Genomic DNA, 26,635 nt, shown 5'->3' on the forward strand with positions numbered 1-26,635 from the left:
TGTCAAGATGGGGTGCTGAGTGTACATTAATGAGAAATAAAATGAACTTTTTTGATTTTAGCAAATGGCTGCAATGAAACAAAGAGTGAAAAATTTAAAGGGGTCTGAATACTTTCCGTACCCACTGTACATTAAATCACCATCTTCTCCATGCACAACGTGTCTCAGTTAAAATGTTACATTTAATTCAGCTTAATACTGGTTAAAGATGCCCAGAATTATCACAGCACAAAGTGTGCAGCAACACAGAGACTGTGATTTAGTTTTTCTTGTGTCATTCCTAAATTATTAGAAGGAAAACAGAGGCCACACTTAAAATGAACATAATCACTGACGAGTTCACATTATGTGCAAGCAAAGCAGATTTAATTTCATCATGTTGAATTTCTCAATTAAAAGTGTAAAACTGGCAGCATACAAGCTGCTAGGTTTGTTGCTTTAACTATCCTTATGCCAATATACCATCATTAAGTTTCCTAATGTGTACATCAATGTTGCTCAAGTCATTAGAAAACAAAACAAGAGTTTTCTTTAGTTTCATTTGATTTTAAAAACTGCATCCTTGCACATTTTGCAGGTAGTGACTGTTCAAAACATTCCATTATCAATAATTTTCAACATAATATTGAATAATATTAAACAATAGATGTCCCACGATAATTAAATTGTACCATATTATTCCTCATTATTTTAATTTGAAGGTAATTACAACAATAAGTTGTCTGAGTGGCATTCAGCTGTTACACATGTTAATTGTGTCTGTGTTATATTGTCTTGGGGTAAAAATACACAATTGAAATCCAAAGCAGGACTGATTTAAATTACAGGACAACAGCATAAATTCTAGTAAAAAAAATAAAAATAAATAAAGTTCGTCAAAGGGAATAAAGGGACTGAAATACAAAATAAAGAATTCCCCTGTAACTGTAAAAAAAAAAAATCACGGTTGGCTGAGAAGTATGCGCTAAAAAATATTCACGTGCCGCTTCCTCTTGTAATAAATGATGGAAAAAAGATGACTCAGCAATGCGGCAGCAACCTGTTTTCTGTGCTCTCCAAACAAGGAAGCTGCCCATCACAATGCCTTCATATACTGTGACAACAGAAAGGGGCCGGGAGCCGTAATCTCCGCGTGGTCAGCGCTGTTTGTTTGCACTAACTGGGCTCAGTTGGTGGGAGAGGAACAGGAAGAGGGCCTTCAGTTGTTACAACATGATGTGATGTGGTGGGTTTGCTGTTGGACCAGTGACTCAACACAAAGGTCCTGTGGAGGTAAAAGTAGCGCTGGAGTTTTTAAATCACTGCATATTTTTACATTCATCAGAAATGACTAATGTGTTTTTTACTAAAGTTAAGATATTTTCCTACAACTGTATGTGAAATACTTCAGTGTTTTCCCCAGAACCTGGCACTGTCAGGCAGCACGTAGTCTGCTGATGCCTAATTATATCGTGTATTAAAGTGCTCCTGCCCCTGACAAAATGCTGGATTTTATCATCGTAAGAAGAACAATAACAATTTATCAGTGACTGAGCAAACGTGTCTAAGTTGTAGTTGTTATTTTTCACTCGTGCCGGAGCTGTCGCACATCCTCAAGTGTTCCTTTTTTTTTTTTATTTCCCCTTGGGGATTAATAAAGTAACTACCTAACCTAACCTTCCTGGTACTTGAGCACGTTTTGTTTTGACATTATAAAAGAGGTTGTTTGTGGTGGCACCTTCAACAGCATCTGTCTGGCTGCATAATCTGCAGACATAAAGAGCAACAGAGTCCAAACTGTGAATGAAGCAAACTGTTTTTATTTATTTTATTTTTATTTATTTATTTATATCTCCATTTTACCAGCCACCATTTCTTACAAACATGTTTTAAATTCAAATGTAAGTGTTGATTCGGTGGTTAACCTGTAGGTGTTGTTATGCTGTGACAAAATCTACTATTCAATAACAAATAAAATGATCATTATCAAACCACTTTGCGATAAACAGAGGGATAAAGGTGTTCTGATGTTAAAGAAAGTGTGAGACATTGTAACAGCTGTCAATTTGTATTTTAGTATCTTAGGTTTGGCTGATGTTGTGCATGTGCAGAAAACTGGATATGAGCCTGAGGAGTTGAAAGAGAGAGCTAAGAGAAGGACACAGAAGGAGATGATTTTCTTATTTGTCCCTGACCTGCATCTTTTCCTCCTAATTCACAAGGAGATATTTAAGAAGGAAAATAAGGAGAAAGGAAATGTGATTTTTTTTTTTTTTTTTTAGTAAAAACCTTTACATTTTCTCATTTTGTACTGTATTATTGTCCTAAATTCTGATACCTTTGCTGCATTGATACCAATATTTGTCCCCATCAGCCAGTCATAAAAAAAGGAACTGTCTGGATGTAGCCAGTGCGCACATAAATCAAACTTTAATCGACTTTGTACGCACATTTCATTTGTTCAGCTAATTATGTTACATTTACATTTTACAGCCCCAGTATCAGTTCATTTATTGTTTCAATTCTTGCCAATTTTTCCTGAAAAATACCTGGATTGTTTTCCAAAGAGTTGTTGTTTAAACTATCTCTAACCTGGATTTACTCTTCATCTCTTCCCAGCAGCTTGAAGAGAACTCAGATCTCTTTAATGATGGCAGATCTCAGCTGAATTCTAGGTCAAGGAAGACTCCAGGAGTCTATTGTGAAGTAGAGACTGGCAGCAGGATGAACTACAGAAACAGGAGGTCAGCCTCTCTGATCGAACATAAAACTGGAGTTTTGTCTTTATTTACTGCTCTAGATAAATGGATAAATAGAAAATATGTGTTAAATTTTAAAAAATTTCCCCTCGGGGATTAATAAAGTATATACCTACCTACCTACCTAAAACATGGGATATGGGTTAAAGTCCTTCTTGGCTAGGTGTGTGTGTTCTAAATCTAAAGCAGGAATAATGTTATTACTGTGGCTAAGAGTTCGCCCGAGGCTCTGGTCACATCAGTCTAGACCTCAACTCAGCCACAGCATCACAACAACAGCAACAGTGTTACGACATTACATTTTTTTCAGGAAGAAAGTGGGTCAACCTTATTAAGCCCCAACAGTTGTCTTGATGTGAGTACTTAGGAGCCTATCTGTAAGGGACATTGTCATCTGCTTTTACCAACATTCACTGGAAAACGCCCCATTTTCTTTTCTTTTTTTTTTGTAAAGGAGATAACTTGAATTTCACATTTACTTTCATTAAGTTCAAATGCATCAAGAAGTTGAGGTGTTTTCTATTTGAATAAAAATTGATTACTGCAGTCAGGAAATAAAGTATAGAAAATGAAAAAACAATAAGCTTAAGACCAGAGAGTCAGTGTTTATCATTAACCAGGCAACAATAGTTACAGTGCCTCTTACCCAAATATCAATTTTCAATCAAATTTTTTTCAACTGGATTATTGGACTTACTTTACTCTGTATCTGCTGGATGTGGAAGTAAACAACTGTTTTGTGTTTGCAACGTTTAAAAGAAGTCTCTGCAATATCAGTTTTTTCAGCACTGCAAACAAAGTTTAAACTTGAACCAAACTGCTGGATGTTACTTGGTGCCTGTAGGATACCAATACTTCTAAAATGTTAGCTGAATGAAAATTTAAATATGTTGGCTGGAACTGTTGACCACTAAAATTAAATGATGTTGTGCACACTTTTGCCATCAATTTATTGACCACAAACAGTGTCACGGAGCGGCCCGTCACTGACTGCATGAAGAGCACTCAGATACACATAGATGCGTGCACACACACCCGCGGTTCATTCACACTCCATGCCGATTACTACGTCGGAATCCGGGAACCGTCACGGTTATTTGACTGTCAGGAAATGATCAAGGGGTGCACATTTAGTATAACACCGCTAGCCAACTTACTGTGGGTCGACTCTCCTCCTGGACTAGTCCCGGCGTCCAGTTCAAACTGAAGGCAGTGGCCAACCAGGTGTTTAAATACGCCTTTAACGATACGCGATTGGATGACGTCTTTATGATGCGACGATCCCCGTCATTAAAAATATCGTCTTAAACATAACAGACAGGTTTATCTGGGAGCTAGTGGTTGGGCTCCATGAAGGAAAAAAATATTGTATTTTCCTGTTTTGGGTTCTGCAGCAGGCAGGCAAACTATAACCTCTGGGTGTAGAGATTGGCTGCATTGTACATTTGAGGGTAATAAATTAGCCTGATGGGAGGGTCTTAGGATATTTAAAGGGGCCTCCTTAGGATGGAGGGGGTAGTGTGGGCAGAGTTATGAAGAAGGTAACAGCCATTTTGATGAGTAAATTGTTGACTTGTACAAACTTTTTGGTCTAGAATTATTATTATTATTTTTTTTATTGGTTTGCAAACATTTGTGTTGTTTGGTACTGGGTATTTTCCTGTAAATATATTTTTGCCACAAATCTGCACTTTTGGGAGACAATAAATTGCACCACCGCTACCTACGACTATGCCATTTTTTTTTTTTTTCTGTTTTATCAAAGGACTGAGGTTGAACCCCGTCACAAACAGTAAACAGAACTGTTGCCGTGATGTCAGTGAATATAACTGAAGTGGTTTACAAGCTGATGTGCAGGACCAATGGACAGTTACCAGAAATATTTAGTTGAAGTTATTGCATCATATGGGGGTCAGTCCAGATACTGAGAGCGAAGGTTTCCATTTCTCTCTTTGCCTCTCATGGATATGTAATACTGGATCAACAAATAAATTACCAATTATAATATTTATGTATTTTTTGTTTATTTGGTTTCTATACTTTTAGGATATTTTAGGTCATATTGATGTAGAAATATAGAAAATTCTGAAGGGTTTGCAAACTTTCAAACACTACTATTAAGTGACCTTTCAGACACCTGAACAAATCATCAGTAGATCAAAGTAAGATGAACACAAATGGACAAACTCTGCATGCATTATTAACAGAAAAATACATTTGAAGTGTATCTGTTCTGCTTTTCACATGCACCATGTCACCAGGCTGAGTGTGAAAAAGTCCAGGGCTTCATATTCAACCCTCTTCTGGTCCACTCATCAGCTACCCTAGTCACGTTCAAACCAGGCTTGTTATTTTATATGCAATAAACCACAGGGAAGTTATTAGCCCCGTGTTATTAACTCTGAATGGACGGGGTAGGAAGTATGATCATTGCAGGGGTTTTCTAAAAGGAGATGAGTAGACTTCTGAAAATGCGTTTTAAGTTTCCAGTAACAAGTTTTTTTTAATCCATTTCATGGAAAAGATCAACTAAATTAAAAAAAACAACAACAATATATGTATTACAACTGTAAAAGGTATCAAAAGTTTGACCAGAGGCAAATTCAGATAGAATTTAAAGTTTACTGCAATCAGTCAGTGTGGTTTATTTTTTTTTTCAAAGATAACTTTTTAGTGGAATGTTTCCCTTATTCAGATGGTGCAGTGTAGACAGAGAGGAAATGTGGGAAAAGAAAGACATGCAGTAGAGGTCGAGCCGGCTGGGAATTCAACCAGTGAAACACTGCTGATGGCAAATGATCAGAACACAAGCATCTCAGCAATGGGTTTGCTCATCAGTCACCGTTTCTGACATCAATCTGGGAGGTAATTTTAACACAACAGGTCAGCTACTGCCTCACGCCGAGTTAGTGTCTTTATCACTTTTGTAAAGCAGTTCACACATTAAAAGTGGCAATTCTACCACAGGTGGAAAACAAAGGGCGATGTTGTAGGAATCACTCAAGTCCCAACATGTCGAAACCTCCAGAGGGAAAAACAAAAACATGCAACACCTGTCCACTAACAAAAACAGGAACCTTATCGTTAATCAAAACGGTTTCCGTTACGCAATCTTACCCAACCCCCCCCCCCCGGGGACAGATAGTGAGAAAAGAGATTTCTGTTTTTAAGGCATTTATCTTATATGACTGCTTCCGTTATGGTAAGCTTGTCATTGTTGGAATTTTAATACCACGTTCTTATTAGACACTGTCAAATATTTGACAAAGTAATCTTCCCTCAAAGTCCACTTCATAGTTTCATCCCCACATCTCATTTTCTCCATCACCAGATACGGTTTGCTCACAAGTCCATTTGGTACCATTTTTCTTTTAAGCATTTTGCCACCAAAGGTCTTTCTTACCCACAAACACATTGCGATTAGTAGTAAAAAAAAAAAAAACAGTGGACGGCGACAGATAATAATCAGACATGACAAACACTTTAATTTTCCATATATGTAGCTCAAACCATTTCCTCTGAAATCTCCTCCAACAACCTAATTAAACTGCCTGAAATCAAAACATCTCCCACTTCACAAGTTTGTGAGAACAAAAGTGATGTTCACAAATAAAAATAGCAGCCGCAAGTGGGAGGGATGGAAGTTTGAACGTCCTCTGTGTCATTAATATGTTCCCGCTGATAGACAAGTCTTTTTTTTTTTTTTTTTTAAATAGTCAAATCATAGAAGGGATGGTGTAGAGGAAACTGCACCCGTGTGGGTTTTTTCCCCACACCCGCTTACCCCCACCTGCCTCTCCTAAGACTACCACCTTATGCCCTTTCTAGATGAAAGCATTCTTTAAATAGAAATGTGTGAGCACTCGGACACACAGTACAGCCGGGCGGCACACGGATAATCAATAAGTATGTTAGGGACACAACGTGAGGCACAAACAGACACACACAACTCCAGTCTAACTGCTTGTCATACAAAACCCCAAAATGCTTCTTAAGAATAGGTTTAAAATCTAGTCTGAACAACTTCACACTCTTCCACAAATTACTTTTCAGAACTGACAGCTGAATGACAACCCTGAACTCAAAAATCCCCCCCAAACAGAATCTGTTATTTAGTATCCTTTTTTTGCCTGAAGACATTGAACTCTTCTCAGAATTTTCCTCTTCTGCTCCTCAAGTGATATCATCCTTAACTGTGTAATGTGAAGAACATATTTTGATGAGCAACAAAAAAAACCTTAAAGAAAGTGAGACGGCGCTCTGCTGTCTGCAGTACAGAGACTTCAGCTTTCATATGTGTGCCTCTGGTGACTATTCTTTGAAACCCCAAAGCCAAATGGTTTGGTTTATCTGGGGAGTGACGCCCCACGCTGCACACCCACTAAGTGAACCACAACAGCGCACAGCAGAGGAGGTCGCTGCCATCGGTCAGCGCCAACACAGGGGGCACTAATGTGGGCAGCAGTGACAGAGCACATCCTTCCCTCCTCACTCCACAGGACCTCTGCAGCGAGCCACGTGTCTGTTAGATACCTGCCCGGACTGCCTTTTCCAGCTGTGCACCAGCAGTGCCCAGTTAGAGACGTGACCACCTGAGTGAACCGTCTGCCAGATAATTGAAGCAGAATAGAGCATAATGTCATGACAAAGTGATGTAAAGAGTAGCTCTGACACAGGCTTGGATCCTGCTTCACTCGCAGTTTGGTTGACATACTGTAACGATACTGATGTATGACGCTGTTAAAGTTTTGTTTATGTGTGGGTTTTCCCTTCCAGGACTGACATTTTCCTGTTTGTGTTGTTAGATTAAAATCTGACACTACAGCTATCCTCATCTATTCTAAAATGACCAAAATCAGCAGTTTAATAACTGAGAAGTTATTAGCAGGTCTTACTTTCAGGCATGATTTTGTGCATGGCTACAGACAGGAAGAAGATGGAGTCGCTGTAGTAAGCTCCAGAGCCGGCGCTGAAATGCTTCTGCATGGCCTCCACAATGGGGAAGAGCTTCTGTGTGAGAGCCACCACGTCATGAAACAACACCTGCAGGGAAGATGAACAAAAGGGGAATCATGCAAACTGCTGTAAGCCTGGGGAGATTTACATCTTATTGGTACATATTGTTAGTGTGAGGTTTCGGTTCTTGTAATACGTTTTAAATTTGTGTTTTAGAGGCCTTGAGCTTGGCTATCACATCCACTTTGAGAAAAACCTTTTTCAAACTCATCCTCAAGTAATTATCTTTTAAAAGGACAGATACTCATTCCAAAATCATGACTACAGTATATTAAAATACCTCTAGAGCACATTGAGGTAAAAGTATGGCAACACTTGAATTAGTCTGTATTACCAAGCAATTTACAGCATGCAGCAAGATTTTGTGATAAGAACCAGAGATGCAAGAGACATTTTCCTGAACGAACATCTGGACTTTTGTAAATGTGAAGTCAACAAATAAAGAAGAGCTATAGAATCACAGTATGTAATATAAATTTCCATCATTGCCTCTCATTGCTGCTTCTTCTTATTTTTAAAATAATGTAATTATCATTAAAGTTTTCCTGCACGAGGGAAAATAAATAAGTTGGTTTGGGTATTTTCTGTTTAAGCCTGACATCAGTGAACGTGTATGTTCAAGGATTCAGACAAAATCTGGACAATATGTCTGTCGTACTATAACCACAGCGATGTGACTCGATGGGCAAACATCTCTGAAGGATCCCTGGCAGATTAAGGGAAGCTCTCAGCAGTTTGCTTTAAGCAGCGCTGTCCTGGACTACTGTTGGTAATGTGATGTAATGGCACATAAGTCACAGCTGTAGGTAGAATAAACAATGTTTCATTGATAATGCCCCTTCATTGTGACTCCAATGTAGATATTAAAATGCCATGAATTCATTATATTTTCTTAAACTCTCAAAATAACTAAATCAGACAAGGTGCTTCCTCATCATGAGAAAGTATACATTAGGAAACGTTACAAGAGATAAGACAGCAGGGAGCGACTCCTTTTTGTGTTTCTTTTACATTACAACTAAAAAAATAAAACAAATGCTCTCCTTGTTTCAACTGAGGACAACCTCAATAGATTCTAGTTAACAGTCAAACCAAAGCAAGATATGAGTAAAACCTACGGAAAAAAAAAAAACATACTAGGCTTTGACACAATTATGCATTTTCCAGCAGGAGAGAAAATAAATCCTAAATACAACTTATATAGCAGGTTTATTCGAAAAGATTCTGGTAGTCATTCCAAAGACTCTTTTGTATGATTTCCTGAACAATTCATATGGAAATAAAGACAAATCATGTCAATGACTTTCCCACAATGAATGATGCAAGAAGACCTTAAGCTTAAATCTTAAGGTATTTTACATATTTCTAAAGCTGCTTTTCCACCTCATGGAACGGCCCTGCTCGACGTGACTCTACTCTTTTTTTGTTTTTGGTTTCCATTGGACTTAAGTTGTGGATAGTACCTGGTATTTTTTTGGTATCACCTCCACTGAGGTTCCAAACAAGCCTGGTGACTGGCTGGTCAGAGAGACTCGTCACTCAACCTGCCATTATTAAATAGAAACAGCTGTTGATCAGGACAAGGATTGAACATTTGGTGAGCGGTTCCAATTAGGTTTGAAGAACATCACATTCTGTTTGCAGACGGCTGCCGATCCTTTTAGTTTGCATAATATGCTTCTTCTCCTTCGACACTTACTTAAGTAATATTATTAGCACAAGAACCAAACTAGCTGCACTAAGTTGACCTGAAAGGCTGGATGTGTTTGGCAGTCGTTGTGTTGCTTTTGGAAGAGATGCCAGCACTGATCAAAATGTCCTTTTATGACTTTTGTGTCCTGAAATGCTCAGCACTACTTTTCCTGACCCGAGTATAAGGGGAAAACTTTGAACTTCAAGACTATAAACACTGACATCCAGAACAATATGATTATTATTATTATTTTTTTATACATATCCTAATCTAAACACAAAAGATGGAAGTTTAATATGCTATGCTGCCATTTTTACCTGAACTGCACTGGACAAGCAAACATAATCCAAAACCCTTCATAACATTTATTTGATCTATGTCATACGTTGATGGTGGTTTTAGTATTGACTGCAGCTTCCTGAATGACTTATTGTCTTTAGTTTACACTTGCAAGTTACAAAATATTCACATATTGCATGTAGACTTCCAAACAAAAACCCTGCCATCAGGAGCAAGAGGTTAAACTGGGAATCATATCATAACACTGCTTAATTTGTGTTCAGTCATTAGGACAGGAGGACACACTGCTCAAGAGTCCAGTGTGCTGTGTGAAGGATGGTCAGCAGAAATGAGCATGTAGCCTCTGGGTGGTGCGACTCTGCAGGCTGTTCATTGCAAATGTCAAGTGGGTCATTGAATTCGCTGCTGAGGGGACGTAATGGAGGCTAAAATTCTTGCATAGCTGCTGTTTTATCCTCATGTTGCTTAAAATTAATAACTAAAAAGGAATGAGCCTCAAGATGAGCAGACAAGAAAGTCAACATGGTCATGCACACTGCCTCTGCCGGGCCCTGGGGAGTACCCGTCCCATCTGCAACCATGGAAGGATTCCTGTGGGTGTGTGTCTGTTTGTGCACAGCAAAAGAGGCAGTGGCCGCTGCGCTTGTGTCAGAACATCACTTCATAATTCATGATCTCAGACCACGATGTTTAAAAAGCACTGGTCTGGAATGATTCCATGAGACTGATTAAAACAGTGGGTGTACAGCCTGCAGGTACAATCCAGGCGGCATCTGAATTTATGAAGCATGGAACTTTGATTTTAAAAAGCACTATAACTTGAGCCTAATTATAATTTCATTCTATCACTGTATAGTAGATATATTAACTCAGTGATACAGGCAATATATAAGCTATATGGTAACGTGTGAGTTTCTCCCTTTTTAAATGACGTCATCGGTGATAAAGCGCTCATACTGAGGAGAGCTTTGAGAAAATTGAAGGGGCCTGAAGGTAAAGAGTTTCTCGTCGACGTATGCAACATACGTGTGCACGTAAATAAATGACGACCAAAATGTTTTACAGTGAAATATTAGCTTGTCATTACGTTGTGGTGGACACACTATGTAATGGTTAGTGTTTCTAAATGACCGCAAAACTAAATTGAAATTTCTGCACCGCTATTTCTTGTTCAAAGAATTTATCGTCCGACACCAGTACCAATACATCTACAATGAGCTGTAATATATCGTCCTGATACATTCGTCTTTCTCGCTCTAAATATTACAAAAACAAAACCCAGATCCAGTATTTAGTCACGATCTGCAGCCTGCAGCCTGCGGGCTCAAAACGGCCAAGATGCCAAGCTGAGCAAACCTCTAACCAATCCAAAGCGGGACTGGGCTCCGCCGGAGATAACAGAGAACCAAAACATCCACACCAGATGTTTTACACCATGAGACTCTCCTGAACAAAAAGGCCCTCGTTGCTGAATATCTGCAAAGTGATAAGTAATTTGTAAACAAGTTTATGATCATGTGCTCTGTGAAGGTAGACAGAAAGAGCAACAGAGACGGGGCATGATCCTCTTTGTCGGCAGTAAGTGATGGGGGTCCGTTTGTCAGGTCAACACTGCCCCCATGTGTCCTAACTTTAAATAGCACCTACTGGCAACGCGTTTCTCAGTTGGAAGCTTTTTTAATTTGGCTTAAAGGTGTCAGTCAGGATAGTCAAGTCAGTACCTGTCAGATTGCTGCACAGCATCTGAACTGAGGAGCCCAATCATCTCTGTAGCTTTCTGAAACCAAGAAGAACGCCACCTTCAGTGATCAGACCTTCTCTAACAAACTCTTTTTATACTCCATACAAAATTGTAATCACCTGTTTAAGGCAACAGTATGAATGCCTTCCAGGAGAGACTGTCCATAAATGTGTGCCTTTATACTTTAGTGTTTCTATTAAGGCCTTTCACCTCCAAAACATTGGCCGTCGCGTGTATCAGACGAAATGTAGCAAAAACTAGTTTATTTCAAACGTTCGCCAAACTATTTAAGTCCGAGGTTATGAACTGTGAAGTTTGCTGATTGTTTCCAAGTTATTTGAAACATTTGATTTTTTTTAAATTTGTTTATACATGCATTTTTTATTTTTATCCCTCATTATTTTTTATTACATCCATTTCCAGCTGTCTCCATTTCTCAGAACTAAAATAACAAAAACATGTTCAAATTCAAATAAACCATAAGGATTCTCAAATTATTTTTGCAAATGGGATCAAAGTTTTCATTATCTGTTTCCCAAATGTAGGATTATATAAGAAATCCACCCAATGTATTTTGCACAGCTTAATTTCTCTTAGAAAGATACTTGTAACTCAAACTGGAAATACTTACGACTCTATTCGAGGTGTGTTTGTGTAAAAATTATTCTCCAAATCAGAGGTTAGCTTGTTAACACTTTTTTTTTTTTGCATCTGCAATGTTGAATGTTAGCTAATAATGTTACAAATTTAACTTTCTGTAAGAACCAGTGACTCTGCTCACACAGGACTGTGCTGTTAAAATAAAAGATCGATGCAACAGCGGACCAAAAAGTCTCAGACATGTTGTTTGACTACAAAGATCTGAATACCAAACACCGATATCCCCTGAACAGAGTCAGCGTCAACACATTTCAGACAACCTACCTCGTATCTAAATGTTGCGTCCAGCAGAAATTCCTGCAGCATCCTCTCTCCCAGTTCTTGGCTGGGCTGGTCACTCACAAAATGCAGCACCAACACCTCTCCTTCCAGGAAGTGTCCGTGTTTCACCATTGACAGCAGGGCCACTCTGAATTTATCTTGCAGGCTCCGGCTCCTGTCCACCTTGGTGAACATCATGAGCGCGTGGTAGCGTTGGTCACTGTCCCCCTTCCTGGGCCTCAAAGCCTCGCTCTCTCCTCCTCCCCCATCTCGCTCTTCACCTCCTTGCTCCTCTGATCCCGCTGGGTTTGAGAGACTGGTGTCGACAGTGAGGTCCGCGTCGTTTCTGTTGGTGTTGTGGCTGGCCTGGGTCTGCTTGATCCTCTTTGTGGTGCTGGAGAAGTTCTGCTTCTCCGAGCCAAAATAGTAAAACGCTACGACAGCAAGGGCAGCAGCCAGGAGAAGCACGAATTGATAGGACCTGAATGTACTGATCCTACCCATGATTCTGGCTACCAGTCTTAGGAGGCCCATATCTCCCTGTGTGTGTCATGAGAATGGGGGTGTAAAAAGGAAAACAATCACCATTTTGTGTTCGTTGAGTTCACGGTCTTTGTTCATAATCTGCCAACATATTCCTGCAAGAGAAAATAAAAAATACTTGTTTTAGGTCGAGAGCCTTGATGCACAGAGAGGTTGGTGACGACAACAGCAAATAACATGAATCAAAAACAGTAAAAAAAAAAAAAGAAGAAAAGAAATGAAATTTAAGCACTAACAAGGAGAACATTATCGACAGTAAATGAAAGGTACACAATGCAAGTGGAAACTTGAGTTGTTGTTGTTTTTTTAAATGCTGCTGTATCAAAATGGTTTTGGTTTGACACAGCTGAGTATCTAAAGTTTGAATAACAGTTCACTCAAAAATATCCTCTACAATCCAACTCGGGTGCAAATAAACAAAGCACATTAAAAAACTTTAATTTAATCCTAAATAAATCCTGTACCACATCTGTTGTTGCAAATACAAAAATGGTATGGTGGTATGGTATGGTATATACTTTATTAATCCCCGAGGGGAAATTTTTTCGCCACAACAGCATACATACAGGAGCAATAATAGAAACAATAGAATAAAATAATAATAGAATAGAATAATATAATAGAAAAGCAATAAAATAAAAAATATAAATATAAAATATTTGTCCCTGTGCACGTCTTTTCTTATGCAAATGTTTAAAATAACCCAAAAAGGAGGATCATTAATCAACGACACCGATTAATAATTTCCCTTCCAGGTCATTTAAAGATGTAACATAGATGGTTTTTACATTTTGCATGGTTATTTATTTATTTATTTTTTCGCATACTGGTGCCAATCTTTCATTAAATGACTTAAATGACAAAGTTAAGAGGGACATTTCCAGGTCACCATGCACAGAATATAAAACTGACTTCTCCGGGTACATCAGAGGTACATCCACTTACCTGTCTCGTGTCGTTGATCTCCGAGTCCACTTTGACCGCGTTTTGGCGAATTAGACGGTCCCGAGTTGCCTCGGTTTACGCAGCATCTTTTGGCAATACTTCAACTACTACTCTGAAATGTCGCCCGACCTTTCTGAAAGACCATATGTTGAAACTCACCGCAGCAACGTGTTGACAAGCCAAACTAACGAGGCTGCTGCTGCTACGTTAGCAAGCGACGACTTTGCGCCTACAGATGAGGGTCGTTGGAGCTGACCTCCGAGAACGTTTGTTTCACCCGAGCACAGACGTAAGCACGGTTTGGTTTGTTTAAAAATCGCCGGTGTAAATGTGCATACCTCGGTCCTTCTAAATTCGCCTCGGCGTTTGCATAGTTGTGCGGTTTCAAGGAGGAGAACCTGCACTAATATCAGTTGCAGAAGCCGCCAGCTAACAGCCTAGCAACAAGATCATGTGACACAACTGTAACCACGCCTACTTCAGTTTCAGCCGTATTCCGAGTCACGCTGCCTTTAAGTGCTATCAGAAAAAAAAATAACTTTATATATTCTTTATATCATCATATCATTGGTGAAAGGTATCGTTGTACGTTTATTTAAGTTCTCTACCCGAGCACAGGGTTGAGGTACATTTCCGTTTGATGCTAGTATATATAGACGACTGAAGCTTCCAAAGCAATACTGAAGAACCAAATAAGCGACTCAATAAAATAAATTTAAAGTACCATTAAATATTACAAAATAATATGAAACATAATTCAGGTGGTGGTAAATGCAAATGAACGGGGGTGTTATTCAAACCGTGTCATGGAAGTCAACGTTTTGCCACCAACGGTAAATATCACCAGAAACACACTGGGATAATTCGTTCGTCATAATTACGAGTCTACAAACGGAACGTGAAAGCAGCATCGCAGCCTCACGACAGTTGCGGCAGCGGCATTGTTGCTCTGGTCACGACCGTTGTGTTGTCCGCAGCAAAAAAAAAAAAAAATACCGACCACTTTCTTTGTATCTGCTGGAAAAATGCCAACGTTTGCGCTCGCCTGATGTATTTTTCTTTGTGACCTTTTACATTAGCTCGCGTTTTTTTTTTTTTTTTTTTTTTTTTTAATTTCGGGCCCGTTGCTAGCATTACGCTAGCATTAGCTTGATTAGCACTCGCGGGGAAAAAAAAAACAACAAAAAAACAACAACAACAAAAAATGAATTCCAACACGCACGTCATTCAGGTGACCAACGTGTCCCCGAGCACGACGTCCGAGCAAATGAGGACTCTGTTCGGATTCCTCGGAAACATAGAGGAGCTCAAACTGTTTCCGCCTGAGTGAGTATCCTAAACTTACCCGTTTTCTCCGGTCGCCTCACGCTGAGCTGAGTTTGAGGCCTTGCGGCTCCGAGGCGGGCCTCGCTGCGCGGCGTGCTCCATGCTCATGTTTGCCCGCGTCTTCGGTCCCTCTCCTCAGCGTCGACACGCTCAAACTGTCCTCCTTTTTGGGGGTGTTTATAATATACGCGGTTGATTTTTCACCTCTTCTGCAGACGCCGGGATTGTAAACTTGATTAATGGAGCAAACGATCAAGATTCCCATATTAAAGGGACGCAATTAGTGATTGTTGATTGTCGATGTTATTGACATTAAACGTAATGTTAGAAAATAAGGAACATCTTACTTTGTTTTGTTTGATAAAACTAAGATATTCAAGTTGTATATTTTTTGTTTTTGTTTTGATTTAACACATTTTAAGAATGAAACAATTGTGAAATCCACAAATGTCGGACGTGATTTAAATTTCGATAAAATTACAGAAATTGTTGCCAAACATTTGTTAAATCTATCGATTACTTTTGAACTGATCGTCATATCAAACAAGCTATATAACAATTGTTACTATTGACCTGTTTTTTTGTTTTGTTTTGTTTTCCACATTATTTGAGGTACCATCAACTAATCGATCAGCAGAGTGGTTGGTCAATTAATTGGGACATTAATCAGCATTGAAATTGTTGGTCGCACCCCTCTTTGTTGCATTGCAGAGCTCAGCGAGATTATTTCTAATTTTAAATTCACTTCAATCAAGTAATTCGAAAATGAATCAAAACATTATTGTGGCAATCCATCTGATTCCTCAGATCTCACTTGGACATTTAATGAGCAGCTGTTAAATGCAATACATCGTAGCACGTTCTTATTGGCTGTAGTGGAAAATAATTGTTTCTGCTTTGTATTTTCTTCAATTGAGTTACACCTGGCTACTCTACAGGTAGGAAATGTCAAGGATGTGCTTTCCAGGCAATATTAGTTACTATTCAGAAATTTACATGCCACAACCTTTAACCACTGGGGAGGGGGGGGTTCAACTTGACTTATTTAACTTTTATTTGAATGGATACTATTGTGCTGTCACGAGAACATAGTAACAAATGTAACTTGTAAGAAGTGATATCATGAAATGATAGCGTGTCGTACCAAACAGCGGATGCAGGGAGCAGAAGAGACTTAGTTGTCCCTGAGGACACAAACTCTCAGTTTGCAGAAGGCATGTTGGGTGTCCTTGTTTGTATTCTTTGCACAACGTATCTGTATTTTCTTCCAGTGACTCTCCCTTGCCTGTGACCTCACGTGTCTGTTTTGTAAAATTCCTTGAGTCTGAGTCGGTGGGAGTCTCTCAACACCTGACCAACACCGTCTTCGTGGACAGAGCCCTGATCGTGGTCCCTTTTGCTGAAGGTGGGTGTGTGTCTTATTCCCATTTCCCCTCACATGGCTATCTCTGAACGTACATCACAATGTGTAGGCGTATCTGATAGAATTGCAAACAGTCTTTGAGCCATTGTGACTTGTTTTTTTTGTTTTGTTTTTTTTAACCAAAGCTAGAGAAGCTTTTCAGTGCTTGGCATTTCTAGGTATGTAAAAGGGAAATGTACATTTGTGTCTATGTCTTACAATTTAGCTGTAAACTTCTCTCTCTGTTATTTGTGTTGTGGTTCTCATAGTGGACAAGTCATTTGCAGAGAGCCCCTTCCTTGCTGGCTGAAAGTGGTCCTCTGCTGCCATCAGGAGATTAGAAAAAATAATGGCACCAGGCTCGCAAGCCCCTTCTCTCTCTTGTTCTGCAGTAAAATATTAACTCTTTATTTTTTTTTCTCTCTCTGTTCAAAGCATTTTTTCTTACAAAAAAAAACAATAGCCACACAACTATTAAGGCAAATGAGGGGTTTGGGGACAGGGTTCAAGGCAATCTCGATTCTTCACATGTTCAAAGGATTTGACAAATTTTCAGATAAAATGTGTGTCGATTAGAAGGCATGCACCAAACTAGGGATGCCCCGAGCAGGTGGAACGGTGCCAATCCAGGCATTTCTTTTTTTAATTTAAAATTAATTACTGTAGACTGTCAAGTCTGAACCATTTCTGATCCTCTGTTTATATTTTAACCTCTTGCACTCTGGGAACAGCAGCTGTCAAAATGCCCTCTTGTGCTCGGAAAAAATAGGGAGTTCCAGTTTGATATATATACATCAGAGAGAGAAAACACAGTAGCTTTAACAAAGTTGTCCTATTTGCCCCCATTTCACCAACATGTTCTAGGTTTTATAAACTTCTCAAAGACCTGCAGTTAAAAACGTTAAAGTTGGGGATACTATATGATCGGTGTTACCTGTAAGTTGATTTACTGCCACAGATCCTCCGTCCACTGATATTATCTGCAACACAGTCAGAAAGAATTAAACATCCTTGCACGTACACGGGTGTTTCCCACCTGCCTTTGTTTTCTGACTGCAGATACGTTGAGCAAACGTATCCAGACTCGATTGCCCTTTTGAACGAAAACTCTTCGAGGACTGTGGTACAAAGTAAAATATAAATACTGGATCAAGACTTGGTGTTTTGTAGACCCCAAATATCAAACAACCAAAAAGGAAGAGATGTTCGGGACATCCCTACATCCAGCACAAAGCATGCGACATAGATGAACTAATCAGCTGTGCATGCTAGACTAGATTCTGAAGGTGTGTGCCGTCATCTACACAGATACGGGAGGGGAGGCGGGGTTGTGAAATTTTATTATAATCTGGTTATTGAGCAGGATTAGCACACAAACTGCCTTTGGCGTGTACTTGCTTCTTGTGCTGAAGCCTTGTGTTATTTCACACTGTAAATTTGTGTTCCCCGATTTTCACTAACACACACACACGAGATAAAAGTAGTGTTATGGCTCTGCTTGATGTTGCCGTAAAAATGCTTTTTATTTAAAAAAATATTTTTTTTTTTGAATTGAGCCTCTCCACACATGACTCTGAACGAGTTGAGTGAATCTCACGTTTAACAGTGGTGTTTCTTTTGTTGTTGTGTTTTACAGTTCTTTTTCCTGGTTCAGCCAGCCCTATATACCAGGCCCTGCTGAAAATGCCACCAACAGTTTTGTCTTCTGCAGCCTTATCCTGTTTCTCAAGTGTCCTTTCTGTTGTGTGTGTGTGTGTGTGTGTGTGCGCGCGCGTGTGTGTATGTGCGTGCGTGTGTGTGTGTGTGTGTGCGCGCGTGTCTCTCTCTCTCTCTCCCTCTCTCTCTCTCCCTCCCCCCCTTTACAATGTAAAAATGTCAGATTAAAAATGGCCTGTTTTCAGATTGCACAGCCATGGATGAGCATCTCTCATAAGATTTTCCCTTTGTTTGGTTTTCTTCAGCTATGGGCATATGTTACATGATTTTAGCACGACTCTTGCTGGTAAAAAAAAAAAAAAAAAAAGCCCTTAACTGTTTAGTGCAGATTATCTTTGACATTGTTTAGTGTTTTTTTTTTTGTGTGTGTCATACTATTGGCTAAAACCTAGCAGTACTGTATCTGGTTAGCAGTACTTTATCTGGTTGCCAAGTAAGTTTTTGGGTAGGATTGTATAAAGTAACTGCCAATAAAAGGCCAGAACACATAAAATGACTGAGCCTTTTCTGTTTTTGTATTGGTTATGGTAAGTGATGTTGAAATGTACCCTTGTGTCTACACCCAAATCATGAACTTTGTTTTCTGTATCTCAATGTTTTTGTGTGCTTTATAGCGAAGCAGCCGGCGCGAGTCGCTTGTTCATAAAACATCTAATGAAAGTTGAGAGCACATCCCACGGGACAACTGGCTGTGCTTGCTTACGTTTGGTTCATGACTTAAAAAACAAGTACAGGTGATAAAATCTTGGCAGTGTTGACCACAGTGTGTATTGTGACTTTTAAATTTATAGTTGCTAATCCTACAATCATACTTTCACAAAAAAAAGGTCAGGGCTCAAGATTTACAGACAAGACAAAAAAAAAAAAAAAAAAAAAAAAAAAATCTATATACATATATATATATAAAGAAAAGAAAAGTGGATTTTTACTATTTTTTTTGTTTTTACTACAGAGTAGTTAGACTGAGGTGGCTTGTCTGCAAGTCTTGTCTGAGTGTTGTCTATGGTTTTGTTGAGCATGTGCTGAAATGTGCCTGTTTTTCTCCAGGAGTCATTCCTGATGAATCTAAAGCTATGTCGCTGCTGGCTCCAGCCAATGCCGTGGCAGGAATGATGCCTGGGGGAGGCCTTCTTCCAACACCCAATCCTCTGGCATCAGTGAGTTTGCACATTCAATTTGTATGCATTTATTTTGGCATTTTTCTATCACTTGCCAAGATCCTGTGAACTCGTCCCATTGATGTATTCCAACACTCGGTGTTCAAACAATTGGCTCGGACATGTCGGAAATTAGTACTTGAGTTGAAGAAGGTAAACGGGAAGGAGATGCAAAAGGGAACATGGGACATACCACACGTTAATATTGTTGCTAGGTAAAAAAAAAAAAAAAAAATTGCAATGAAAGCATACATTAGTCTGTTGAATACAAATTAATAGTACCAGTGCTGTTTTTCATTTGGTGCGGTAGTTGGTAACATCGGTAGGCACAATAATACGGTTCATTTGAACACACTGCTGATAGTTTGGAGTCGGTAATGTCCAATTCAATTATTATATAAAAAAAAAAGTGGTAATTGGACACGTGTTTAGAATGCCGTCCAATTTCTCTGACTTCCCAAACGTGACGACGCAATTCAGAGGCATTCTCTTCTTTCTTAAAACATCGTTTACATGGAGGATTTTTGCTCCACAAAAAGCAAACGCGGCATCTTAAGGCATCTTTCATATATTTAAAAAAAAAAGTGCTGTAAATTGAGCAAAGTTTCCAGAATGTCGTATGTCCCAACACTTCAGATGGGAGGAACACCATTCGGAGGTCTCGGAGCTCCCAACATGGAGCAAATGGCCGCCATGGGAATGCCAGGACCGAACATGAACCCCCAGGTGAGGATCAGCCACCGTTACAGGTGCACCATGTTCAAACAAAAGCTCCCGCTGACCATAACAATCCTCCTTCGCTTCTTTCTCAGGCTCTCTCTGCAGACTTCCTGAAGCTCATGCAGTCCATGGACCCAAAGTAAGAAACCACACACAGTCTCTTAACGGGATATGCAGTTCAGTCAGCATGAAATATTGTTTTGCGAAAAATCAAAATTATTGATGGCACTTGCAGATTGAATCCATTAGCAGCCGGACTGAACCTGAATCCAGGAATGAAGACGGACGCCTCCAACAAGGAGATTGAAGAAGCCATGAAGAGAGTCCGAGAGGCCCAGTCTCTCATTTCTGCAGCCATTGAACCAGGAAGTGAGTACCGTGTTCCTTAACGTGCATGACGGAGAACTCGGATCCCGAGGACTGGAAATGACTCTTTAGTATGCCGAACTTAATGCAACCTATGTTTTATTTAACAGTTTACATTATATTTGGTGAAATCGCCCGTGTGCTGGAGTTTCGTCCAGTGGTCTGTGGAGTGTTTGTTCTTCAGTGTGAGCGGTAAGTTTGGACTACCTGGTAGATGTGTGACTTTTTTTATTTTTTTTATTTTTGCAGACAAGAAAGACGACAAGCGCAAACATTCCCGCTCCCGCTCTCGGTCACGACGCAGGCGGACCAGATCCCGCTCCAGACACAGGTACGTCGACCTGAATGAAAGACATCAGCCGTGCGGCGAAATAATGGGCTCCGGTGTCACAAACTAGGAATGAATGCTCAAGTTTCTGGCAGTAATTTACGTTCTCAAATGTGTCACTTCTTATTTTGAGCAGACGTTCGAAGAGCAGGTCTCGGCGTAGGTCTCATTCAAGGAGCAGGAGGAGGTCCAAGAGCCCACGAAGGAGGAGGTCCCACTCCCGGGAGAGAGGCCGCCGAAGTAGATCGAGGTCAGCAACTCCACTCTCGTCCCGAGGAGCAAAACAGCTCCTCCTTTTTCATTTTATCGACCACGCGTTGATCCCTGCTGCAGAATTGGATACGCAGTTGTCGTCATGAATAATTTGCGCAATATTTTGAGCTTCGAGAACAGTCCGTGCATTTATATATATATGCGTTATACATATGCGTTTCCTGTTTCTTTCAACGCGCTGATGTTCCGTTTGCTCTGAACAGGGAGAGGAGGAAGGAGGAGAAGTCGAAGAAAAGGTCCAAGACGCCCCCCAAAAGCTACAGCAGCGCTCGAAGGTCTCGAAGCATTAATCGGTGAGCTATCTGGATAGTTACAATCTAAAGTCCACAATAATGGCTATAACTTAAATTATCTTCTTGTTTCCTACTAATTTCTTGTTTCCCAGGAGGCACAGGCGAAGTCGCACTGCCTCTCGGTCCCCTCGGAGGAAGCTCTCCAGGTCGCCATCGCCCAGACGGTGAGTTTTTCCACGTCAACCACAGCTGCCGTTTGCACCTGCGATTTTGTCGTTTGGAGCGCAACCACTAAAAATGATGCGTTCGTCCCGTTCACAGCCACAAGAAGGAAAAGAAGAAGGACAAGGAGCGCGAGAAGGAGCGGGATCGAGACAGGAGGGAGGTCAGGGACCGCAGCAGAGACGAACGGGAACGCTCCACCAGCAAGAAGAAGAAGAGCAAAGACAAGGAGAGAGACCGGGACCGCAAGTCTGACAGTGAGAAAGGAGACGTAAAGGTACGTGTAGGGCCGCGAATTTCTCACCGACATTGAATGAAAGCTCAGCAGATGCCGACATGTAACCGTTCATTAGGACTGTGTGCCACAGGTTACTCGAGACTACGACGAGGAGGAACAAGGTTATGACAGTGAAAAAGAAGGAGAGGAGGAGGAGGAGGATGAGAGGAAGAGCGATTCTGACTCGGTCTCATCCCCCAAAGGCCAGGAGGAGATGGAGCGATCCGAGGGCCAAATCCCTAAGAAGTCCAAACTGAACGGAGATGATCACCACCAGGAGGACATGGAGATGAGCGACTAAGAGCCTCCCGAACCAGAGCGCGTTATCTTTCCAGCCCTTTTTATATTTTTAATATAGGCCACAGTATGTTTGTGCCTGATCACTCAAAGGTAAACAGATTTTTGTTTTTGTTTTTTGTCTTAACTGTAGAAGCATTGTGGAGGGGGTTGTTGTAAAAGCAGTCGGATCATTTTTGTAAAGACGTGAAAAAAAAAAAACTAAAATATGAATAACAAAAAATGTGGTTTTAAATTGTTATTGCTGTACTTTTTTAAGATCTCGTCTCCTTTTTATTTTTTTTTTGTGTTGCCTTTCTCTTCAAACCTCCTGACAGTAGAATACACGGCATTTAATCTGTAAATATTATACTCGTCAGGTTTCAGCGCTTTCCTCCTTCAGACTGCTGGTCACTCACCACTCAGCCTAATGTTGGTTGTTTTGTTTTTCGGTTCTTCAATCTTTTTGCTTTAACTGTAATGCACCCAGTTGTGTTTCAGCTCTGTTGACCTTCCTATTTACGACCCTTTATAAGTGTACATTGCAGATTGAAATGTGTTGTTGCAATAAAATACTTTGTCTGCAATAGGTTTTCCAAAGGAAACAATAAAATTGAGTTAAACTGTCGACTCGTGTCCCTGAAAGAACATATTAAAGCAATATGGTGGCAATTTGCTTTCTGAAACTGCTGGTTGCCTGGCAACTCCTAAAAGTCAAAAATAGCCCACACCTGACTGCCTGAAAATGTATTTTTACACTTTTGAAAGGCTTAAACACAATGAAGTTTAGCAGGTGTTTTTTTTTAAGTCAAACGCAATGACCTTCACTATTTGGGAGAACTGCAATCAGTCACTCCTCAAACACGTCCTCAGTCTACTCTCCACCAGACACTAAATATGTGGATGTTAGGAAGCACAGAATCCAAACTTTGTTAGATATGTGGATATTTATTTTAGTACGTTTTATATGAAAATAGTGTCGTGGACTTAAACAACAGCTTTTCTTGTACAACTGACATGGAGATGGATGAATAACTTCCTACAGAAAACATGTCAAATTCAAGCAGCTGAAGTCAGGAAGGAGCATCCAATAAAACGTAAAGCATTTTGTCATTGAGGCAGCACACGTCCAGCAGCACTTGCCTGTACTAAGGAATGTAATGTGAGAAATGAAACCGCATTTGTTTTGTAAGACTAAACATGGATATAATGACCATATCGTTTCAATAGTAAGTACGCTGAAAGAACTGAGCCACCAGTACAAAAAGTAACACCCTGCAGAAACCTGTGTGTATGAACATTTAAGAGCTCATGAACCACAGCAGCACCTCTGAACACTCCTCCTGGCTTTAGTACCCACCTCCTGGCCTTTAACACTAAACGCTCCCTGGTGCTTTGTGCTTTTCAAACACCTGAAATTATTGTTGGTTCCACACATCTGAAGGATGTTAATGGTGAATCACGGAGGGAGAGAAATGACAGGAGAATTAAAGAGATTCAGTTTTTCTTCAAACAACACAAGTATGTACAACAACAACAACAAAAAAAATCAACTTCCACCATTTACAAACCAATAAACTCTCAAATGAATTCACATGATGCTACATTAAAAAAAAAAAAAAATTACACAATTCTTCCTCTTGTGGAGGGAAACTCATCAGACCAAAGGACACACACACACAAAAAAAGGAAAAGACAAATCAAGAACTAAAACATATATTTATATACTGCGCAGGGAGGAAGCCTGGTGTTTTTGTGTAAAAAATGGCATGAATGTTGTCGTCGCTCAGTCCCTAACATCTACCCGTGTTCTTTTAGCAGTATCGTTACACGGTTTAAAAAGGTGACGTAAGAAACAAAAGGCTTGGTTAGCACAACTTACACTCGCTGCCACTCAAAAAGAAGGACTCTGTGGTACCATAAAAATCTGCAGCATTACACGCATCGCTTTGATGATACTTCGACATTTCCAACGCAGGATTAAAGATTCAGTATCCCAAAGTGAGTGTCTACGGACTCGACTGAAAGTAGAGTAGCTGTAGTGGATCTAAATAGTGCCCAAAAGTTCAGTGATGCTACTCCAGGCCCATGAAAATCAACGTTTACACGCACACACACACACACTCGCTCACATACGCACAAGTTTATAATGTGCAGAGTTAAAGTGGAATTCTAAAAAAAAAAAAAAAAAAATCTGATTTTGACCTACAAAAACACTCAAATTTTAAAAGGACATTTTATGTCCACTACTGGGAACTAAAGTTGATAATGTTGAGAATAATTTGGTGTAAAAAGAGAACTTTATTCCCCTACAGGCCTGCAGGTGATTACATATACTGTCATTTGAGGTTTTAGTGACCTTAAATCCAATGTTACAAAATTTAAAATAACCAATGTTTCTTTTTGCATTTTAAGATTCTCTTTTTTCAGGAGTAAGTAGGAAAAGAACCTAAAAACTAAATTTGAGTGGAATTCCTCTCCAGCGCCTCACACAGTAATATCAGTGCTTTACTACAGGTCAATTTAAGACAGTCCCTTTATAAACAGTACTTACATACTTTAAAACAAAGCATCAACTGAACCGCTTCCTCTTTTTCTACTCATACCTCATATACAGACAACTCACCCGCTCTGTCGTCACTCACTTTAAGTTCAATGCCCTTTCACTGATGAGATGTTTCCGACTTCTCAAAGTTTACCTGCACTCCCTGCCTCGCCTGCTGCGTTTCGATCAAATCTGAAGGTGAGGGTCATAACCTGCAACACCCCACCTCAAAACACGGGGAGGTGTCGACCTCGCTGTCAGCTGCGATGACCCGTTCTGGTCGCGTGTCTTGTCGTCAGGCTGCAGTCTGTATTCAGAGTCGGGGTGGGTGAGAGGATCCAGAAATCGTAAAAAAAACAAAAAAAAAAAAAAACAGTTACCGCTGTATTTTTCCCTCCGGTTTCCTTTTCAAAAAGTATGTTTTGTAGCATAATGTCGCCTCGTCGCTGTTTTGCTCTTCAAAGTCCCGCGTCTTGAGGCTAAAGGTCGGGGAAGCGGCTCGGGTCTTCTTTATAATCGTTGGGAATGGTAAAAATGGATTCATCAAACTTGTCATAGCGAAACTCCTGAAATGTCACCGTGGCTGTGATCGTAGGAAAGACAGGGATGTCTGCAAGGAGGCAGGAGGACAAATTCATATTTCAAACATCTTAGACAAACATTAAAACCTTTCGTTTCACATATGGTTCAATATCTCAAAACATGACATGAAAATATCCCTCTCAATTACCGAACCACCGTCTGCTGATCCGATATGAATCTCTGCTTACCGAGTTTGACGGGAAAGCCGGGGGGGAGCTTCATCTGAACAAACTCCCTGAGTTTATTAAAGTGCTTGAAGGGTGCAATCACCTCCAGAACATTCAGTAACCTGAGGGAGGATAAAACCAGGGTTACAAGCAACCAAATCAAAAGAGAACATGCACACTTTTAAAAACGGAACAACAACAAACTGAAAAGTCTTAATGCGTGTAAAAGAAATTAGCACAAGTTCCACTGAAGTCTTCTTTTCAATTCATTTCAGCAGATTCATATTTTCCCTTTTCATCACCACCGAGCACATGCTGGGAGGAAATAACAACCGTCTTGAGGGCGGCTCAAAGTGAGGACTCACGATTCAATGCCCAGAGGGAAGTCTTGACTCATGGCTATCGTGGCTTTGAAGTTCTTCTTGCTCTCTTTGCAGACCAGCTCTCTTCCCAGATGAGGAGCTCTGAGGGGAGAGCAGACGGTCAGAATATGTTTTCCAATCGTCTGAACAGATGTTCCTTTCATTAAATTTAGCACTCAACAGACGTGAAATCACTTTTTGATGAAACAATCAATAACGTAAGCTCTTGTATTCACAAACCAACAGATCTGCAGATTACAGTATTTAATTTAACGTTGTGGTGAAAAGTCTGGAGATGAGGTCTTGGTCATTTCAGATACCTACTTTCCATTGTCAGCCGTGATGTACTCTTCCCAGGATATAGTGTTGGGTGAGGGGGCAGTTAGAGATTGCCTTCTTGCCGGCTGGACAAAAAAAAAAAAAAAAAAAAAAAAAAAGTTAAGGTCAGACCTCAAGACTAAATAACACTGCTAGACAAAACTAAATGATAAAATGGTCCAGCTCAGCCAATCAGGGCGGTTCATTTGTAAGATCTGTGAGCTGCCAACTTCTAATAAAAGTCACAGGAAGACCTCAATTAACAGAGTCAAATCTTTTTCATATCAGACTTTATCAGTCTTTTTTTGCCCACGGTATGTACCTTGCTTTAATGGATTTCCACAGAGCGATGACGTGCACAGTGAAGGCCACCGGAGGGCCCCGATGCTTCACTAAACCACAGCCAGCTCTGGCAGCAGCCTCACACCCGGAACTGAATTATGTTACAGGTAAAAATAACACTGAAAC

General features: G+C 40.1%; 3 protein-coding genes across 8 annotated transcripts in view; 1 reads left to right on the forward strand and 2 right to left on the reverse strand.

Annotated features, from left to right (window-relative positions):
- The window catches only part of xxylt1 (xyloside xylosyltransferase 1), a 28,079-nt gene extending 13,735 nt beyond the window's left edge, over positions 1-14,344 (reverse strand). The window contains exons 1-3 of one of the 3 annotated variants that reach the window (XM_069694668.1): positions 13,898-14,344; positions 12,995-13,047; positions 7,634-7,781 (exon numbers count right to left, since the gene is read on the reverse strand). In XM_069694668.1, the coding sequence (XP_069550769.1) occupies positions 7,634-7,781; positions 12,995-13,030 (184 nt within the window). In that variant the 5' untranslated portion in view covers positions 13,031-13,047; positions 13,898-14,344. Of the gene's footprint in view, positions 1-7,633; positions 7,782-11,468; positions 11,521-12,408; positions 13,048-13,897 lie in introns of those variants that run through there. The other 2 variants (XM_069694667.1, XM_069694669.1) reach the window with 2 other exon arrangements.
- Positions 14,345-14,813: 469 nt separating this feature from the next.
- Positions 14,814-22,820, forward strand: LOC138618742 (serine/arginine-rich splicing factor 11-like). 4 transcript variants are annotated; one of them, XM_069694665.1, is made up of 12 exons: positions 14,814-15,223; positions 16,495-16,628; positions 19,389-19,498; positions 20,135-20,224; positions 20,311-20,357; positions 20,454-20,587; positions 20,834-20,915; positions 21,049-21,162; positions 21,389-21,460; positions 21,571-21,642; positions 21,740-21,917; positions 21,994-22,820. In XM_069694665.1, exons 1-12 carry the CDS (start codon positions 15,102-15,104, stop codon positions 22,216-22,218), a joined length of 1,380 nt encoding a protein of 459 aa, XP_069550766.1. In that variant the 5' UTR covers positions 14,814-15,101; the 3' UTR covers positions 22,219-22,820. The 4 variants fall into 4 exon arrangements, with proteins under 4 accessions (XP_069550766.1, XP_069550764.1, XP_069550765.1 ...); XM_069694663.1 differs by having other exon boundaries at positions 14,815-15,223; positions 21,389-21,478; XM_069694664.1 differs by having other exon boundaries at positions 14,815-15,223; positions 21,389-21,478; positions 22,009-22,820.
- An 865-nt stretch (positions 22,821-23,685) lies between these two features.
- The window catches only part of LOC138618745 (ankyrin repeat domain-containing protein 13C), a 30,242-nt gene continuing 27,292 nt past the window's right edge, over positions 23,686-26,635 (reverse strand). The window contains exons 10-13 of the mRNA XM_069694670.1: positions 26,174-26,253; positions 25,853-25,951; positions 25,509-25,609; positions 23,686-25,348 (exon numbers count right to left, since the gene is read on the reverse strand). Of these exons, the coding sequence (XP_069550771.1) occupies positions 25,218-25,348; positions 25,509-25,609; positions 25,853-25,951; positions 26,174-26,253 (411 nt within the window). The 3' untranslated portion in view covers positions 23,686-25,217. The remainder of the gene's footprint in view (positions 25,349-25,508; positions 25,610-25,852; positions 25,952-26,173; positions 26,254-26,635) is intronic.

The sequence above is a fragment of the Brachyistius frenatus genome, unplaced genomic scaffold, assembly GCF_029030835.1.
Source record: "Brachyistius frenatus isolate BFR_SWC_R1_liver_20210118 unplaced genomic scaffold, ASM2903083v1 Contig_18, whole genome shotgun sequence".
In the NCBI taxonomy this organism is placed as follows: Eukaryota; Metazoa; Chordata; class Actinopteri; family Embiotocidae; genus Brachyistius; species Brachyistius frenatus.

Excerpts from the sequence above, each read along its gene's own strand:
- LOC138618742 (XM_069694663.1), top strand. The coding sequence starts at position 15,102 with ATGAATTCCAACACGCACGTCATTCAGGTGACCAACGTGTCCCCGAGC. Across the intron at positions 16,629-19,388 it reads CGTGGTCCCTTTTGCTGAAG|GAGTCATTCCTGATGAATCT; the intron begins GTGGGTGTGTGT and ends GTTTTTCTCCAG. Across the intron at positions 21,918-21,993 it reads GTGAGAAAGGAGACGTAAAG|GACTGTGTGCCACAGGTTAC; the intron begins GTACGTGTAGGG and ends ACCGTTCATTAG.